The following is a 16576-nucleotide window of genomic DNA, read 5'->3' as shown; positions in this document are numbered from 1 at the left end:
CATTTCTATGACAGCAATTGCCAGACCACTAGGCGTGTATCTTGTGCTGCTTCTAGTCTGATCTTCCAGAACTTCATTAATGTCCATTGTCCAGAGACCAACTTGGGAACAACTGTGTTCGCCTTCTTTTCCTGATGATTCCCTCATGAGGACAGGACAGTTAGTGATTCCCTCAGTAAGGACAGGATGGTTGGTGATTCCCAAAGAGGAGAGGGTGGTTGGTGATTCCCAAGGAGGACAGGATGGTTGGCGATTCCCAATGAGGACAGGAGGATTGGTGATTCCCTTATTAAGGACAGGCTGGTTGGTGATTCAGTCAGTGAGGATAGGATGGTTGGTGATTCCCTCAGTGAGGAAGGATGGTTGGTCATCCCAATGAGGAGAGAATGGTGACCTTCTCTAAGGAAACAGAGCCTCCCACAGAAAAAAATTTATTTTCTTTCCTGATGATACAATTTTTGTTGTTGTTTTGGGGCCACATCCAACAGTGCTCAGGGTTTACTCCTGAGAGACGCAGGAGTCATAGGAAGTGCTGGGGACCAAACCTGGGTCAGCTGCATGCAAGGCAAATACCCTACCCACTGTACTGTCACTCTGGTCCCCAGATAATAAATTTAATTGTATATATCCCCCAGATAATAAATTTTAATTGTATACATCCTACTACATATTTTACAAAATTCCTTACATTTGAACATTATAATTTATTTAACCATTTCAGATGTTCTAAAAGACGATTTAGAATCAATTTAATTTGGATTAAATAACCCACTACTCAGTTTTAGTTTTTGAAGTGTTTTCCATACAGGACTCTGCTCAATGATATTTGTTTTAGTTGGTAACTTTCTTCTGTAGCGGACAGGATTTATACACTGCTTGGAAGTGAGCTTGAAGAAAGTAAAAACATGCAACATAGTATTTGCAGAAATAAATTATTTGGGGGGGTCACATAAACAGATTCCTAACTTTATTTTATTCAACAAGTAAAGATAACTATGTAGGTTTTAAACACTGTATGTGATCAGTTTTCGATTAATAGCTTCATTTTTAGAGTAATAGAGAGGAAAATACCTAGCTGATGTCTTTATGTAGCCTAATTTCTGACTGAAAAGTAAATGGCAAACTTGAAAGTAAAATGTCATAACAATAGCTACAATGAAAATCTGTTCCAAGAGCAAGTGTAAGGAATATTCCTTGTGCCAAGTGAATTTGGTGGCACACTTAGCAGAAGGACAAGCATAAAAAGAAAATGAGCAATTGGTGGAGAACCTTCTAAAAAACAGTACCAGTCCAGAACAACAATCGGACCATTACTTGCATTTTAGTTGGGCATTTCTCAGTCAGGGACCATATGGTTTCTTGTGCGTCCCCAGGATAGTGCCAGGGAGGGGCAGAAAAAAGTCTGCACTAGAGGAGAACAACATACAGCACTAAAATAGGAGGCCAACTGGTTGGACATGGAGTCACATTAAGAAAGGTCAAAAGGGGGCCTTGGTTGGACAAAAGAGAAACATACGTTAAGACTTTTTAGGTGACTTCTTAGTGTCTCCAACACAATGTATCCAGAACTGAATTCTCTATTGGCTTAGAGTAGGTATTTCGAATAGGAGCGAGTGCTTGGGAATGAACTGAGACCACGTCGGACTTCGAACGAGTGGCAGGCTGGAACTGCAGCTTTTCTTGGCTTTTGTGCACATAAGATTAATGACATTTACTGCGTTATATACTGGAATTATCGGTAAATTACTACGCGGGACTGTGCGGAATCCTGAGCATCTCTTCACATTCCTCAGGCCCATGGGGTGAAACAGACACAATCAAAACAGTATTTGGGTGAGTGTTGATAAACTTCTCAATTTTGACTAGCCCTGTTTTTTTGGCTGATATGACGTATTCTTTAGTAGCCATCAACAAGAGTGCAATTCCAGAAAGAGAAAATATAATCTATCAATTTGCTGAATCTGAAGAGCACACTCTGTGGCCTCGATTTTCTAAGGCAGTTGCCACTTCCTAATTCTTAAGAGGAGCTACTAATAATGGTGGTCGTCCATTTTATTTTTTCTTTCCCACTTGCAGCCACTGTCTGCCTCTATATCACACCATTTCTAATGGTGCCACAGCCTTACACATGGCCAATGCCAATTCCATCTCTGGCACTGCATAAGGCCCCACGCCCCACCCCAAGCACTGCCAGAAGTGAGCCCAGAGCACCGCAGGGTGTGGCCCCAAACCTAATGAACAGATCCTTGGACCCACGCTGGGAGCCCCCACTCTTATGAAGAAGCCCAAGGGTCAAGGCTCTCTGTGCACAGCACACTAAAGTGTCTGCAAAAAAACGAACTCTTTTCCCACATCGCTTCTCATGGTCTTGAAGACAGGAAAACTTCTTCAGCTTCTCTTATAACCTGACTGTGAGTGAAAACCAGGAAGCTCTCTGGCCAGAGGTCCCCAGTTGCACATACCTGCAGCCCCATGCAAGCAGGTGTTTCAGGTTCTCTACTTCCCAGTTGATCATTAATCACCATGCAGACTTAATACCTTGTTTAGATTTTGCCAGAACCAAACACAAGTTTCTGCACTTCCCATGTCTCGGCCAGTAGGGGGACACCTTCCACATGCAAGGCAAGTAAGTAGGAGGAACACAGGGTAAAATACGTAAGAAAAATTTATTCTGTGACATTCCCTTCATTGGAGGTATTGCAAAGTAGCTTAAAATACATCGATATATCATGAAAAATACTTGGTAGAATTTAGATAATAGTCATAATATACATGATGTGACCTTGAATAGCCTTTCTCCCTCATCTCAAACATCATTTTAAAAATAAACCACATAAAAATTGGAAAGAATGCTTCATTTCTTCATACATCCCGTGTCTCATAAATCTTCATTCAACTGTCAATTTTTTTTATCAACTATACTTGTTAATGGTATTTGCTCCTGGGTTTGTTTGAGGCGAGGTTCCATTTTCGGTTTCTTAACAGTAACATTTAGGCCTCCTTTCTCTGTCTCTTCAAGAAGATGCTTCATGCTGAGTTTGAACAGTAATCGAGGATCTGGTCCAGAGAGCGGTGGGCAATTACAAATCTCTCTCATTTCAAGAGCCTACAAATAAAGAATACAATATACAAATGTATATATACATGTCCATGTGTGAATAAACACTTCTCCTATATTTCTTAACACAGCGCTACACCAGACAGTAAAACATAAAAATACATTCGAAATAAAAAATACCTTAAGTATATAACACATGAACAAAGAAGCTGAGATAAACTGTGAAGTTATATTTTCATTATTTCTTCTCACAACTGTGAGACTTGTTACTGTTTTTGGCATATCGAACACGCCACGGGTAGCCTGCCAGGCTTTGTCATGCCATGCAGGTGGGATACTCTTGGTAGCTTGCAGGACTCTCCTAAAGGGATGGAGGTATCGAACCTGAGTGGGCTGCGTGCAAGGCAAACATCCTACCCGCTGTGCTATCGCTCCACCCAAGTCTCACAATGGAGATGTTACTTGTGCCTACTTGAGCAAATTGATGAACAATGTGAGGACAGTGCTACAGTGCTTCTCACAATAATGTAAACACACACACACACACACACACACACACAATCTGCCACAATGGTCAGTGCCATGTGGAGGACAAACAGGTCATCTGACCAATAGTCAGTTCTTTACAGTCTAGGCCCATGGGGCAGGAGCCATAGTACAGCCAGTAGGGTACTGTACAGGTCAATCTGGGTTTAATCCCCTGTCATCCCATATGGGACTCAGGATCACTCAGAGTCCTGCCAGGAGTGATCCCTGAGTGCAGAGCCAGAAATAAGTCCTAAGCACTGTTTGGTGTGACACCAAAACAAAAACATAAACTGGAGCAGCCTCTGATCATAACCTTTCAGAGCAGAGAAGACCTTAAGGTGCAGAGACTTTGTTCAAGAAAAGAAAACTAGTATTATACGAATAGCAGGAGGTTCTAAAAGAAGATACATAGAACTGGGACAACTCAGGGTGGAATTGATGCTAATAACCTAGAAAAGTAAGCAAATTAAAACCATCCAATTTTTAACTCCAGGAAAAATAAAAAGCTGTAGGGAAAGAAAAAGTAATCACAGTATATTACGTGGCTCAGTTGTGAGTAGCTTGTAAATTGTTTTTTAAATATTAAAGTCTGGTCTATCCAAAATCACAAACTTCGCCACACCGGGACACATGAGAGATGGGTTGGTGAGTGTGTACACTGGATTTGACAGTGAGGCAGAAGGATCTGATGCTCACCTACTGCAGCGGAAGGAGACAGCGGTGCCAACAGCAGGAGAGGGGAGGAAGTGGCCAGGGAAGTGTGTTATGTAGATCTGGTGGAAAATACCAAAACATAACATCACAGAGTTGGCCTGTGGTCACCACTGCCATTGCGGGCACTGCTGATTTAAGCATCCAGTCTTGAAGAACAGGGACTCTTTCAAGTGGATGGATGGGGGATGGAGAGATGGAACAGTGGGTAGGGCGTTTGCCTTGCATGGGGCTGACCTGGGTTTGGTCCTCAGCCTCCCATAGATATCCGAAGCCAGGAGTAAGCCCTGATCGCTGTGTGTGGACCCCAAACCAAACAGAAACAAAACAAAACAAACAGAAAAAAGCAAGTGGGCACAAGAAGGACTTGAAGACATTAAAATGTCAAAGACCAGGGGTTGGAGCAATAGTACAGCGGGTAGGGCATTTGCCTTGCATGTGGCCAACCCAGGTTCAATTACCAACATCCCATATGGTCCCCTAAGCACTGCCAGGAGTAATTTCTGAGTGCAAAGCCAGGAGTAACCCCTGTGCACTGCCGGGTATGACCCCCCGCCAAAAAAAGTCAAAGACCAAAATGTTAAAACTGATGTTTGATAAAATTTAAAGGGTTTTAAAGAAAAAGTACATAGAAGATCATAGAGAGGAGAGCTAGTTGTGATGTTTGGTCACTTTGAACTTGTTTGTGTTACTGGTGGGAAATGCAGGGGAGGGGGAACGGGATAGGACTGGAAGAGTGAAGAGATTAGGCTTCACTGATAAAATGGTGACCCTGAAGGGGAGGAGACATGCGGGTCATAGAGGCAACTAGAAGCAGATCATCCCAAAAGTGAGGAATGGTGCGCATGATGGCTTCAGCAGGGTATGTGCCTGGCTGCCCTGGGGCAGGTGGGAAACTTGTTCTAGAGCAGAGTAGGGTTGGGGACAGCCAGCCAATTATCACGATCTCTGGAGTCCAGCTGCGGGATTTTCGGTTTCACTCTGAGTGGGGCTGCCCATGACACTGTGGGGTCCGGGCAATAAGGCAAAGAAAGACCCAGAGACCAGTGTTCAAATACAAGAACACAGGCACTCAACACCACACAAGCTATCTTCTCTGTTCTTGGGGAAATACACATTTGGATGATGCTGGGAGGCCAGGATTCCTGTGATTCAGGATGCCTTGGGCAGGGAAGCGTAGCCCTTGTCCCTCCTCCTGCCCCTGGCCTGGTGTCCCGGGACTCTAGGGGCTCGGAATAAGCTTCCAAGGATGAGATCCAAAGAGTCCGTGGAAGCAACTACAGCATGCCTGGACGAGGAATCCCAACACCCCAGACACACAGAGGAAGGCGGGCGGGGACACAGGGCCTCTGTAGGGAGCACAGCAGAGCAAGGGCCTGGGAGCACGTCTGACTCCGAAAAAGGGAGGCTCAGCTCAGCGTTCCTAGGATATATTCTCATGAGGCCACAGCAAAAAGCAAAATTGGTCGGTAGCAGATGCCTGGTGTTCTCTGCACTGCACGATAAATACAGGAGGTGTAAGAAGTATCACACTTCTTGAGTGGTGAATACATGTTTAGAAGAGCAAGCTGAATAGAAAAATAAACACAAGAAAATGTTTCCCCAAAACAGCACTGAAGTAAATGGAAAATAGCAACTTGCTGTGCAGATCTGAAGCCCTTGGCGCGTGGAAGGGGTGATTAGAATGAGTTCTACCAGGAGCAGTCCCTGACACAGAGGCAGGTGTAAGCCCTGAGCACTGCTGAGTGCAACCCCAAACCAAAACATTAATAATGGTAATATTTGCACCGAGGGCGGGGGATTTCGAGGACTTGCCTTGCATGTGTAAGGTCCTAAGCGTGATCCCTAGTACCCCCCCACACACACATATGCATGCCCACATGCATGCGCACACACATTTGCGTGGTGACATCAGTATTAGCTGAGACTATTCTGGTCAAGCTGGGACACAGTCTCCTCTTGCTCTTTTATTGCCTCTAACATGTCACAGACTGAGCCACGATTTTGGGGTTTTTTTTCTGGTTTCCTTTTCCCACAGGAGAAGTTGCCAGCCAGGTGTCCTCACATGCCCAGCCTTCATCAGGACCAGAGAGAGAAGCAGTGAGTTTGCAGCCCTTCTCTTCCACTGAAGTTCCCTTAGTCAGTTTTTCCCCATTCCACAAATCCTCAGGGCATTGCACGAGCCCAGTGAGGGTCCACCCTGATCAGGAGAGAAGCCACGATCCCCGGCCTCTGAAAACTGACACTACATTCCCCCAGGACTAGGCACTTGAATGGCTTTCCACAATCAGGCTTTGTATTGTTTGGCTCTTATAAATGCATCTACTATAAAAATGTTTGTTAAAAAGTATGTTTAGGGGCTGGAGCGATATCACGGGGAGGGGGAGGGGGGGGAGGGTGTTTGCCTTGCACTTTGCCTTGCGGCTGACCCAGGTTCAATTCCCAGCATCGCATAGGGTCCCCCGAGCACCACCAGGAGTAATTACTGGGTGCATGAGCCAGAAGTAACCCCTGAGCATCACCAGGTGTGGCCCAAAGAGGAAAAAAAAAGTATTTTTAACGCCCTTTTGGATTTACTTGAAGTGCACCATCCCTAGCATGATCTGATGGAAAAAGTAAGAACAAACCTAAAACCACTCTGACTAGTAAGGAAATTTTTAAAAGCATTGTCATGGAAGTAATAAAGAAAATAAAGATGAGAACTTGTTTCTACTGTTGATTTGTTTTGTACTGTTCCCCTCCCCCCCTTATATCATACGTTTCTTGTTGAAATCTTCCACAAATATTTGATGCCTGAGCTATGCCTCTTTAGTTGCTATAAAAACCTAAATATTCTTCATTGGGCTGGAGCAATAGCACAGTGGGTAGGGCGTTTGCCTTGCAAGTGGGCGACATGGCCGACCCGAGTTCGATTCTTCTGCCCCTCTCAGAGAGTCCAGCAAGCTACCAAGAGTATCTCACCCACACGGTAAAGCGTGGCAAGCTATCCATACCCATTTGGTATTTGATAATGCCAAATACAATAACAATTGTCACAATGGCGACGTTACTGGGCCCGCTTGAGCAAATCGATGAACAATGGGAGGACTGTGACAGTGACAGTGATATTCTTCATGAAGTTTTTCTATTAACATTTCTTCATGCATGAACTGTCCTTTCCTCCACTAGGCAGAATCCTGTTACAAACCATGAATATTAGTATCAAACATTCACTTACTTTACATAGCAAATTGTATCATATATATTATTTTTACTTTTTTTAACTTTCCTTTTCCATATTTATTCTATTATATTTCAGGGTGTCAGAATCTTTCATTTTCATAAGTTCAGGGCTATTTCAGGAAATACACCTTCACTCTTGTAAACTGAGCTGTATTGTCCTACTATACAGCTAGAGTAGAGCTTCCATTTTTTTTCACTTTATTTTCTGCCTGTGTTTAACTTGATGCAGTACACATAATGGGTATTTAAATACATGCTGAATTTTAAAGAAACATGTACAGCACAGAGGTTATGAATAAATCGTTCTGAAATCATAAGAAAAACACTTTTAAGAACTCACAGTATAAGAGAAAGCATGAATGTATTCTAACAATAGGACTATACTGTCCTAAGTTTCCCAAGATTTGGAGTTAAGCAAGGAATTAGCAATGTAAAGATTCTAACAGGAAGTGAAAGGGATGGGTCCAGGATGTAGGCCAATGGTAGAGCACTGACCTTGAAGAAGTGAGGTCCTCAGAAGTCAGTCCTCAATACTGTAAAAACAACCAACCAAAAGGATCATGTATTATTCATTTTCTATGAGTCTTGTGTTGTGCTAGGTCTGTTAAATGTGGTCTAAGCTGATGGTGTGAAAAAACCACTTTTGACATCTCAGACCGGGTAGAGAAGATGTTACTAAAGTGTTTAATTAAGGAAGGAAAGAAGGGAAAGAAAGAGGAAGGCAGAATTTTGTCTACATAAATGCCCAAGAACAAAAAATCACACTCACAGGAGATGCTGCTACCCCCATTTTACAGATGAAGGAAATGGAAAACCTCTCAGCGGTAACAGGAGTCATGGTATGGATGAAGTTGAAAAGGAGCAACAAGGCAAAAAATAAATAAAAAACCAGCATGCTTAAGATCCCATGGATGTAAAACTACAGACAATGCGAACTAGTTCAAAATAATAGGAAGCAATGATGAGGGACATCCGGTGTACAGGAAAGTGGAGGGCAAAGAGAAGGCTTAATTTGTAAAGGGATGGGAGCACTCTTTTAAGGGGCTGACAAATAAGCTCACCATCTTGATTGTGATGTTGGCTTACTGGGTACTTAAACAGTGAAACTGAGGAAACCTTGTGCTTTAAGTACGGGTTTGAAGGAGATCAAGAATAGGTTGTCCCCATATGCCACTATGGTATGGAGACTATTTTAAATTGGAGATATTTGAGGTTTTGTTTCTTTTCCAGAGGGCAGGATTGGGTGTCCACACCCAGAAGTGCTCAGGGCTTACTCCTGGCTCTGCATTCAGGAATCACAACTGGCGGTGCTCTGGGGTCCATATGGGGTGCCCAAGGACTGAAACTAGGTCAATTCCTTACAAGGCAAGCACCCAACCCTCTCTACTATCACTCTGGCCCCAAATGGGAGGCATTAGGGAATAAACTTCTGCCTCCCCACAAATCCCTGGGGGAAAAATAAAAGAAAAATATCAAAAACATTCTCTGAACTTTTCTTAACAAACTGAAAGTAACAAATTCCAGGAAATCAGGCTGTCACAAATGCATGCCCTGGGTGGATGCAATCCCAGAAAAGAGGGATAAAGTCTACCCTAAGTGCTTTCTTCTGAGAGAATGTGGGGCTGGGGGTGGGGGGGTAAGGGGGAGTAAGGTAGGTACACCCTGAAAGAGAGAGTAAGACCACTCAAACTAACATCGACACGCATGATCACAAACTTTCTTATGTCCAATTTATTGTTTTGGAAACTCACTTTTACAAAAGTTACTTATTTTCCCCTAAGTGCCCTTTCTCCCCATCTACTAAGCCAGATTCTAACTACCACTGCAACCTACCACTGAATTTGTCCCACAGATATAGCACTGCATGCACACATTGAGGTCTTTATTTTTCTTCTGTTCTATCTCCTGTCGGCTTTATTTTATTTTTTGGGGGGGAGGGGCAGGTATAGAACCTAAGTGGAAAGAGAAAAAAAATTCTCATCCTCCCCTACATATTTACTATGTCAATTATACATCAAGAAAACTAGTTCGAGGAAGAGAAGGAAAGGGAAGGAAGAAAGGGGAGGAAAAGGATGCCCTCAAGGGGGAATGCCCTGCCACAGAGGCAGGGTGGGACGGGGGGTATGGGAGGCGGGAGGGATGCTGGGACCCGTGGTGGTGGAAAATGGGCACTGGTGGAGGGATGGGTACTTGATCACTGTATAACTGAAATCCAAGCACAAAAATTTATAAGTCTATAACTGTACCTCAAGGTGTTTCACTAATAAAAAAATTTTTAAAAATTTAAAAAAAAAGTGATGTTACAAAAAAAAAAAAGGTTCTAACTAAGGAAATGACACTAAAAAGATTCTGCCAGAGAGATGGGCCCGGGGAGGGTGGCAGGAGGGAAACTAGGGACATTGGTGGTGGGAAATGTACACTGGTGGAGGGGCAGGTGTTGGAACACTGTATGACTGAAACACAACCATGACCAGCTTTTTAACTCTATCTCATGGTGATTCAATTTTTAAAAATTAATTAAATTTTTAAAAAGATTCTGCAGGCTACTGTACTGAAAACAAGCAGTCAGGGGTAATGATGAAACTGGAACAGGAATATTAACATGAGAGACGCAATAGGGTAGCCTGGGGGCAACGCCATGGTAACTATTTTGGATGGCGGCAGTGCAGTAGTGAGATTTTCTAATGGTTTGTAAAGGCGGTTGACAAAAAAAGATTTGCTTCTGGGTAGGATACAGAGGGCAAGAAAAGAGGAGAATCAAAGAGGGGTCCTAAACTTCCTCTACTGTGTTTTTCTTTTATTATGCTACCCATGCATCTGAAAATAATTTACTTGGTCATAGTAAATAATCACTATAAGAAGCATTGTGGGGGCTGGAGCGATAGGTAGGGCATTTTTGCCTTGCACGAGGCTGAACCGGATTTGATTCTCAGCATCCCATATGGTCCCCCGAGTACTGCCAGGAGTAATTCTTGAGTGCATGAGCCAGGAATAACCCCTGTGCACTGTCGGGTATAACTCAAAAAGAAAAAAAAGAAGAAGAAGAAGAAGAAGAAGAAGCAGCATTGTATTGCTAGATGACTAATGAACTCCAAGCCCAAAGGAAGTTCTTTCAAAAGTGGTACTCATAACAAACTGTCAGACTAAAATCATTTGCACACATAAAATGAATCACAGCATTAACAGTGCCCCTTCTTCTATTCTGAATGTAGAATTAATCATTCACTGCTTTGAATTTTTGAAAAAAAATTCTCCAAAATACATCAACATGGGGGGGAGGGGGTAGGTTCCCTTTGATTTGCTAATTTGTTATGACTCTGAGTCTCCTGCCAGTTATTTTTATTTACCTGAATTAATTATAACTTACATCTTTTTAAAATTAATGTGAGGATTATCTTCTACTTCTACAGTGTCTACCGCTGGATGCACCCAATTTAACAACTGTCTTAATATACCCCCAACATGAATGCACACACTTTAGTGACTTCTGATTTTAACCTTGATGTAAACACTCATCATCTAATTAAAAACTACAGTCACCTAAGTATTTTTGTTTTCTTCTATGTTTCCTTTCATAGCTTTCTTCCTAGCCCTATTTATATTTCATTCTTTAGCTGACGCAATTTTTTATAACTCTGGTTGCATTTTCCAAAGAATCAAATTATTTTAATTTGCTTGTTTCTGTTTAATTTTATTAATTCATTCCCAGAATTGTTGTATCGATATCTTCTCTTTTCTTTGTCAATATAGACATTTAAATTAATAAATTTTCTTTATGTGCAGACTTGGCAGCAACCCATGAAAATATAACTGTATCATTATAACATTTATCAACTGCAATGCATGCTGTTACTGTTTCTGAATTTCTCTCGTCTTATAAACACATAATTCAATTTTAATTTTTATGAGCCCACAAATCTTTTCATTTTTGTTGCATTAATTTTAGTGTAGTATTTTCTGATGATTTAAATAAAAACATGAACTCTTTACATTAAGTATAAATGCTTCTGTCCTAATCATATGGCTGATATTTTTAGAGAACATATAAATGCATTTGAAAAGAAAAACAGACATCTTTTTCTTCGTACTTAACTTTTTATTTAAGTTAAATTTTTCTTATCATGGAGCTCAATTCTCTATTATTCCCTTGCTAGACCTGAGGTTTTCCTTTAAAAGTTGTGTGTCAGCTATAATGACAATTGTATATATAAACAAGCTAAAGTATATTTCTTTCTTTTAATTCTCAATCACAAGTAGATTATGGTGAAGAGTGTGTTCCTACTGAGACATTTGTTCTGTAGGATCTATTTACTGAGGAATCTTCTACTTGCAAAGAACAGTTGGTTTGGCAACATACTATACCAAAGTGTGTAAATTAGTCCCACCACTTTTTAATTTTTCTTTTTGCACTTTTTTAATTGAATCACCATAAAATAGGTAAAGGTAAAGGCCCTCCCGTTGATCATCGATTTGCTCAAGTGGGCCCAGTAACGTCTCCATTGGAGACTTTGTTGTTACTGTGTTTGGCATATCGAATACGTCACGGGGAGCTTGCCAGGCTCTGCCGTGCGGGACAGAGTGATAGCACAGCGGTAGGGCATTCGCCTTACAAGCGGCCAACATGGCCGACCTGAGTTCGATTCCTCCGCCCCTCTCGGAGAGCCCGGCAAGCTACCGAGAGTATTCGATATGCCAGACACGGTAACAACAAAGTCTCCAATGGAGACATTACTGGGCCCGCTCGAGCAAATCGACGATCAACGGGAGGGCCTTTACCTTTACCATAAAATAGAGCGTTACAAAATTATTCGTGGTGGTGTTTCAGTCATACAACATTCCAACACCCATCCCTCCACCAGTGTAATTTCCCATCACCAGTGTCCCCAGTTTCTCTCCCACCCCTTCAAGCCACCCCCGACCCCAGTCTGCCTCTACGGCAGGCACCTCTCTTCTCTTTCTCTTTCTCTCTCTCATTTCAGGCATTGCGGATTGCAATACAGATGCTGAAAGGTTATCATGTATATATATCCCTTTACCTGCTTTCAACACTCAGTTCTTGTCTAGTGTAATCAACGGCAACTAGTATTGTCATAATGGACCCTCCTCTATCTTGACTACCCTCCATCCTCCACACCCTTGTGGTAATTCCCAACCACTGATGGGTCCTCCCGGACTGTTTTCCCTGGCCTTGGTTATTAGTTTCATACTTTTTTTTCAATGTCCCACTTCCTTTGTTTGCCTCCTTCTGTTTCTTTACCCATCCTCTCACATTTCCCCAAAGCCTGAGAAGACCCACAGTCACTCATCCCTGTAACATCCTCAAAATTTTCTCTTTATATACCATCAACCTGTATCCCTGCCATAAAGATGAAACATCTGATAAATTTAACTATCCAGGCATCATGTTCTGTAAGGCCTTCTCGCAAAAGACAAGAATGTTATGATAAGGAACTACAGTCAAAGAAATGCAAAGAGTGTGCAGCTGTACTAATTCACCACCATCACTTGGCACTTACATTTCCTTGTCTCTTCAACACTCTTCCACTTGTTAGACATTTTCCTCGCTATGGGTATTTTAATTTGGTTGTGTCAAGTTCCCCTCTCTCCCGCTCCAATGAGTCCTTGCTCTGGGGCATTAATTCTGCTCTTTCACAACTTCCACAGAAAGCTTTGCAACTTCTCAGCTATAGTCACAATTGAAATGACGTGGATGTCTTATATTTATTGATCCGTAATTTTCCTTCTTCTGTACTCTCAATGGGGATAGGAACAGGCTTAGCAAGCCAGCTTCAGGTAGCCCTGCTGCTCACCCCTTAAAATGTTCTCGCCAAAGGAGTCAAATTTAACATTAGAGATGCATCTTGAAGTTGTGTTTTCTTCTCCCTCTTGGGGGGTGGGGGGGTGGAAGGATTTTCCTACTCCTTTTTTTCAGAGTGCAGGTGTGTGGAGGGTGGGGGGGGATATGACCACAAGGTACAGGGATCGAACATGGGGCTTCCACGTGTGAAGCACATGCTCCTGCTGTATGAGCCAGTGTCCAGGCCCTGGATCTCCCCTAATTTTTAAGGAGGAAGCTTATTAAGGGAAAATGGACATTTCAGAGGCTTTTGCTTTTTGTTGGCCTTTTTTTTAATTTACTGTAGATGAGAATCTTTATTGTCCATTTGATTAGTTCAGAACACCCAGACACAAAATCAATCTTTTAAATGCAATTATCGAATGGTCATGTTTCTTTCCAACTTGTGAATTTCTTCACTGTCCCCCCCTTTCTAAACTCTCCTGGGCTGGAGTCACAGTGCTTGCCCTGCATATGCTGATACAGGGGTCATTTTACTGATAATATTTTGTAGGTGGCACAAGCATGCTTTATAGTGCACTGGGTCGCACTGTTCCTATCACACTGCTTCACATTTTGAGCTAACATGCTCCAACAGCGGGCTTGTTTGGATGATGGAGGCCTGTCTAGCAGTGGTTTATCCTGAACATCAGCAGGTGATGGTATGACTTAGCCCTCCGTGTCCTGCAGCTTCACAACTTTACTTCTGATTGAGGCATTGTCCTTCCTCAAGAACTGATCTGCATGTGAGTCTTCAGGAGGAGCCTGTGCGGACTGTGAAAACAGAATTGTACCAGCCAGAGCAGCTCAACGCAGTAAAAAATGGAGCCACACTTGCCCCTGATTACAGAGTAAATTTAAAAGGCTGGTCAAGAGAGAGATTATTTATTTGCGGGCCACCCCTGGTGGTGCTCAGGGCTTACTCCTGGCTCTGTGCTCAGGGATCACTCCTGGGGATGTTCAGGGATCATATGCAGTGATAGAGCTCAAACCCAAATGGGGATGGGAAGACTTCTAAGCAGTGTTCAGAGGGTTCCAGGGCCACTTCCAGTAATTCTCAACCAAGCAGGCTGGATGGTCCCAAGTCAGGGCATGACAATGTGATGCTGCTCAGGTCCAGGGGAGCTCAGGGGCCTCCAGGACTACAGCCCAAGGGCAATGCAGTGAGGGCACTGACCTCTGGGCCTTGTGTGATCAGGGCTTGCAATTCTGGCCTGAGTCACCCCTCCACCCATACTGTCAAAATTCAACTTCCATGAACAGGCACATAGAGGAACATGTTGAACCACAAAGGAACAATCAGATCAATCTAGAATGAGGGGTAAGACCTATTCCACAAGTCAATGACATGTTGAGAAACAAAGAGGAAGGGAGCACTATTCTAAAGTCAAGAGATTGATGGAACATAACCAAACACAATGGACAGTTCTTAATGGATCAAACCAACTGTAAAACTATACACTGAGATAGAAATCTGATTGTGAGCAAGATACGATACTTAATTTATGCAAGAACCATGACTTATGAATGACAAAATGCCTCAACTGCCTCACCCAGAAATTAACCTGCTGAAAATTCGGGTATGTGGGTCTCTGTGACTGAAACCTTCAGGCTTTCTCAGGGTCGAGATGGGCTCCCTCCACCCAGCTTCCTGTACTTCTGGGAGCATCAGCTTTCATGACCACGAATCACCTCTAGCGCCATGTAAGCTCATCAACGGGCCTTGCTCTGGAGACTCATAAATAAACCTCAAAAGAGATCAACTTGCTATGAAAAAGTTTCTCAGATACCTGCTCAGGCTGAGACATCTGAGGCACCCCTGAGTGGGGCGGGTCAGCTGGCACCTGCCCACATAGAGCCAGGGCAGCCACTTGCTCCCACACTGCAAAATCACCACCATGCCACTGGCCCAACTCCACTGTCTTAGAAGGAAGCCTTACCCAGAAATTAACCTGCTAAAAATTCGGGCACGTGGGTTTTTGTGACCAAAATCTCACAGTTTTCTCAGGGTCGGGATAGGCTACCCCGTACCTCCCTGTTATCAACCCATTAAGAATTCTGGACTTCCTGGACTGACAACTCTACAAACTGAACAACAGTGATACTCCAATAGTAGCACACCAGGTTGGATGGGACGCAACACAGAATGCAGTCAATCTCAACTAACCAAACAGTAACACAGAAGGCTTAATCGGTAACAACATCTAAGTAATCCCTCATATAAGGACTTAACGTCTCCATGGTAAGATACAATTTACACAGATTTTCTTCTACGGAAATGTTTTTACCACTCTGTTAGCAATTTATTGATGACAAACAATGTAAAATAAATTATTGTGGGCCTGTTATAGAGGTAGGCTTGAGGAGTGGTTGGGAAAATTGGAGAAAATGGTGGAGGGAAGGGGACAATGGTGGGGGACTGGTGTTTGAATACTGAATAACAAATCATCATGAACAAGTTTGCAAACCACAGTGTTTATATAAAATGTAAGGGAAATATTTACATAAGCAGGCCTTACTATTTCATGTAAACTACAAATATATTAGCACAGAACTTCTTTAAAAGTTTTATTAATGACAGATAAAGCATAATGAGATCCAAAAAAAAATTTAGTGCAATATATCTTAGATTCCAGAGTTGAAAACTTACTTATGTAAATAAGAAGCATTTTATAATATTGTATTAAGGGTTTTATTTTCCTTGTTTACAGAGGTTAAAATCATATAGCAATCACAAATTGGCTCTTACTGATTTATTTTCTCATCATTCTATTTGACATTTCTTAAAGTTTTGTTTGAACAAGCAAATGTATTATGTGCTTAAGGGGGCAGGTTGGGGGTGGGAGGGAAAATGGGGACATTGGTGGAGGGAAGGTCACACTGGTGGCGTTGGAACACTGAACGCCTGAAACAACTAAATAATGAGCAACTTTGCAAATCACGGTGTTTTTTAATAAAAATAAAACATAAATAACAAAAAAGCTTTCTATACCTGCAAAGTATAGCCAAGTGTTATTACTCTATGTCTAGTACATTATAAAAGAAATATCACTTAGAAGGGTTCACATTTAAAGGTTTATTTAAAAAAATGTTACATTTTATACTTTTATTCTTTTATACTTTAGTTTATACATTTTATACTTTAGTTTCTTTTCAAGGGCTATTCTACTTTAAAATAAAATCTTTTTGAATATTAAAAAAGTTAAAAAAATGCTTCAACT

The 16576-nt window shown here is 42.2% G+C and overlaps 1 protein-coding gene and 1 pseudogene across 3 annotated transcripts in view; both read right to left on the bottom strand.

Moving 5' to 3' along the window:
* Positions 1–749: 749 nt before the first annotated feature.
* LOC130030992 (protein SPO16 homolog) lies at positions 750–2525 on the bottom strand (annotated as a pseudogene).
* Positions 2526–2653: 128 nt separating this feature from the next.
* The window catches only part of OMA1 (OMA1 zinc metallopeptidase), a 74946-nt gene continuing 61023 nt past the window's right edge, over positions 2654–16576 (bottom strand). For all 3 annotated transcript variants that reach the window (XM_056122320.1, XM_056122321.1, XM_056122322.1), the window contains one exon: positions 2654–3106. In XM_056122320.1, coding sequence (XP_055978295.1) covers positions 2900–3106 — 207 coding nt within the window. In that variant the 3' untranslated portion in view covers positions 2654–2899. The remainder of the gene's footprint in view (positions 3107–16576) is intronic.

This window comes from Sorex fumeus, unplaced genomic scaffold (genome assembly GCF_029834395.1).
Source record: "Sorex fumeus unplaced genomic scaffold, SorFum_2.1 ptg000045l, whole genome shotgun sequence".
Classification (NCBI taxonomy): Eukaryota; Metazoa; Chordata; class Mammalia; order Eulipotyphla; family Soricidae; genus Sorex; species Sorex fumeus.
This window is presented reverse-complemented; position numbering and strand designations above follow the sequence as displayed.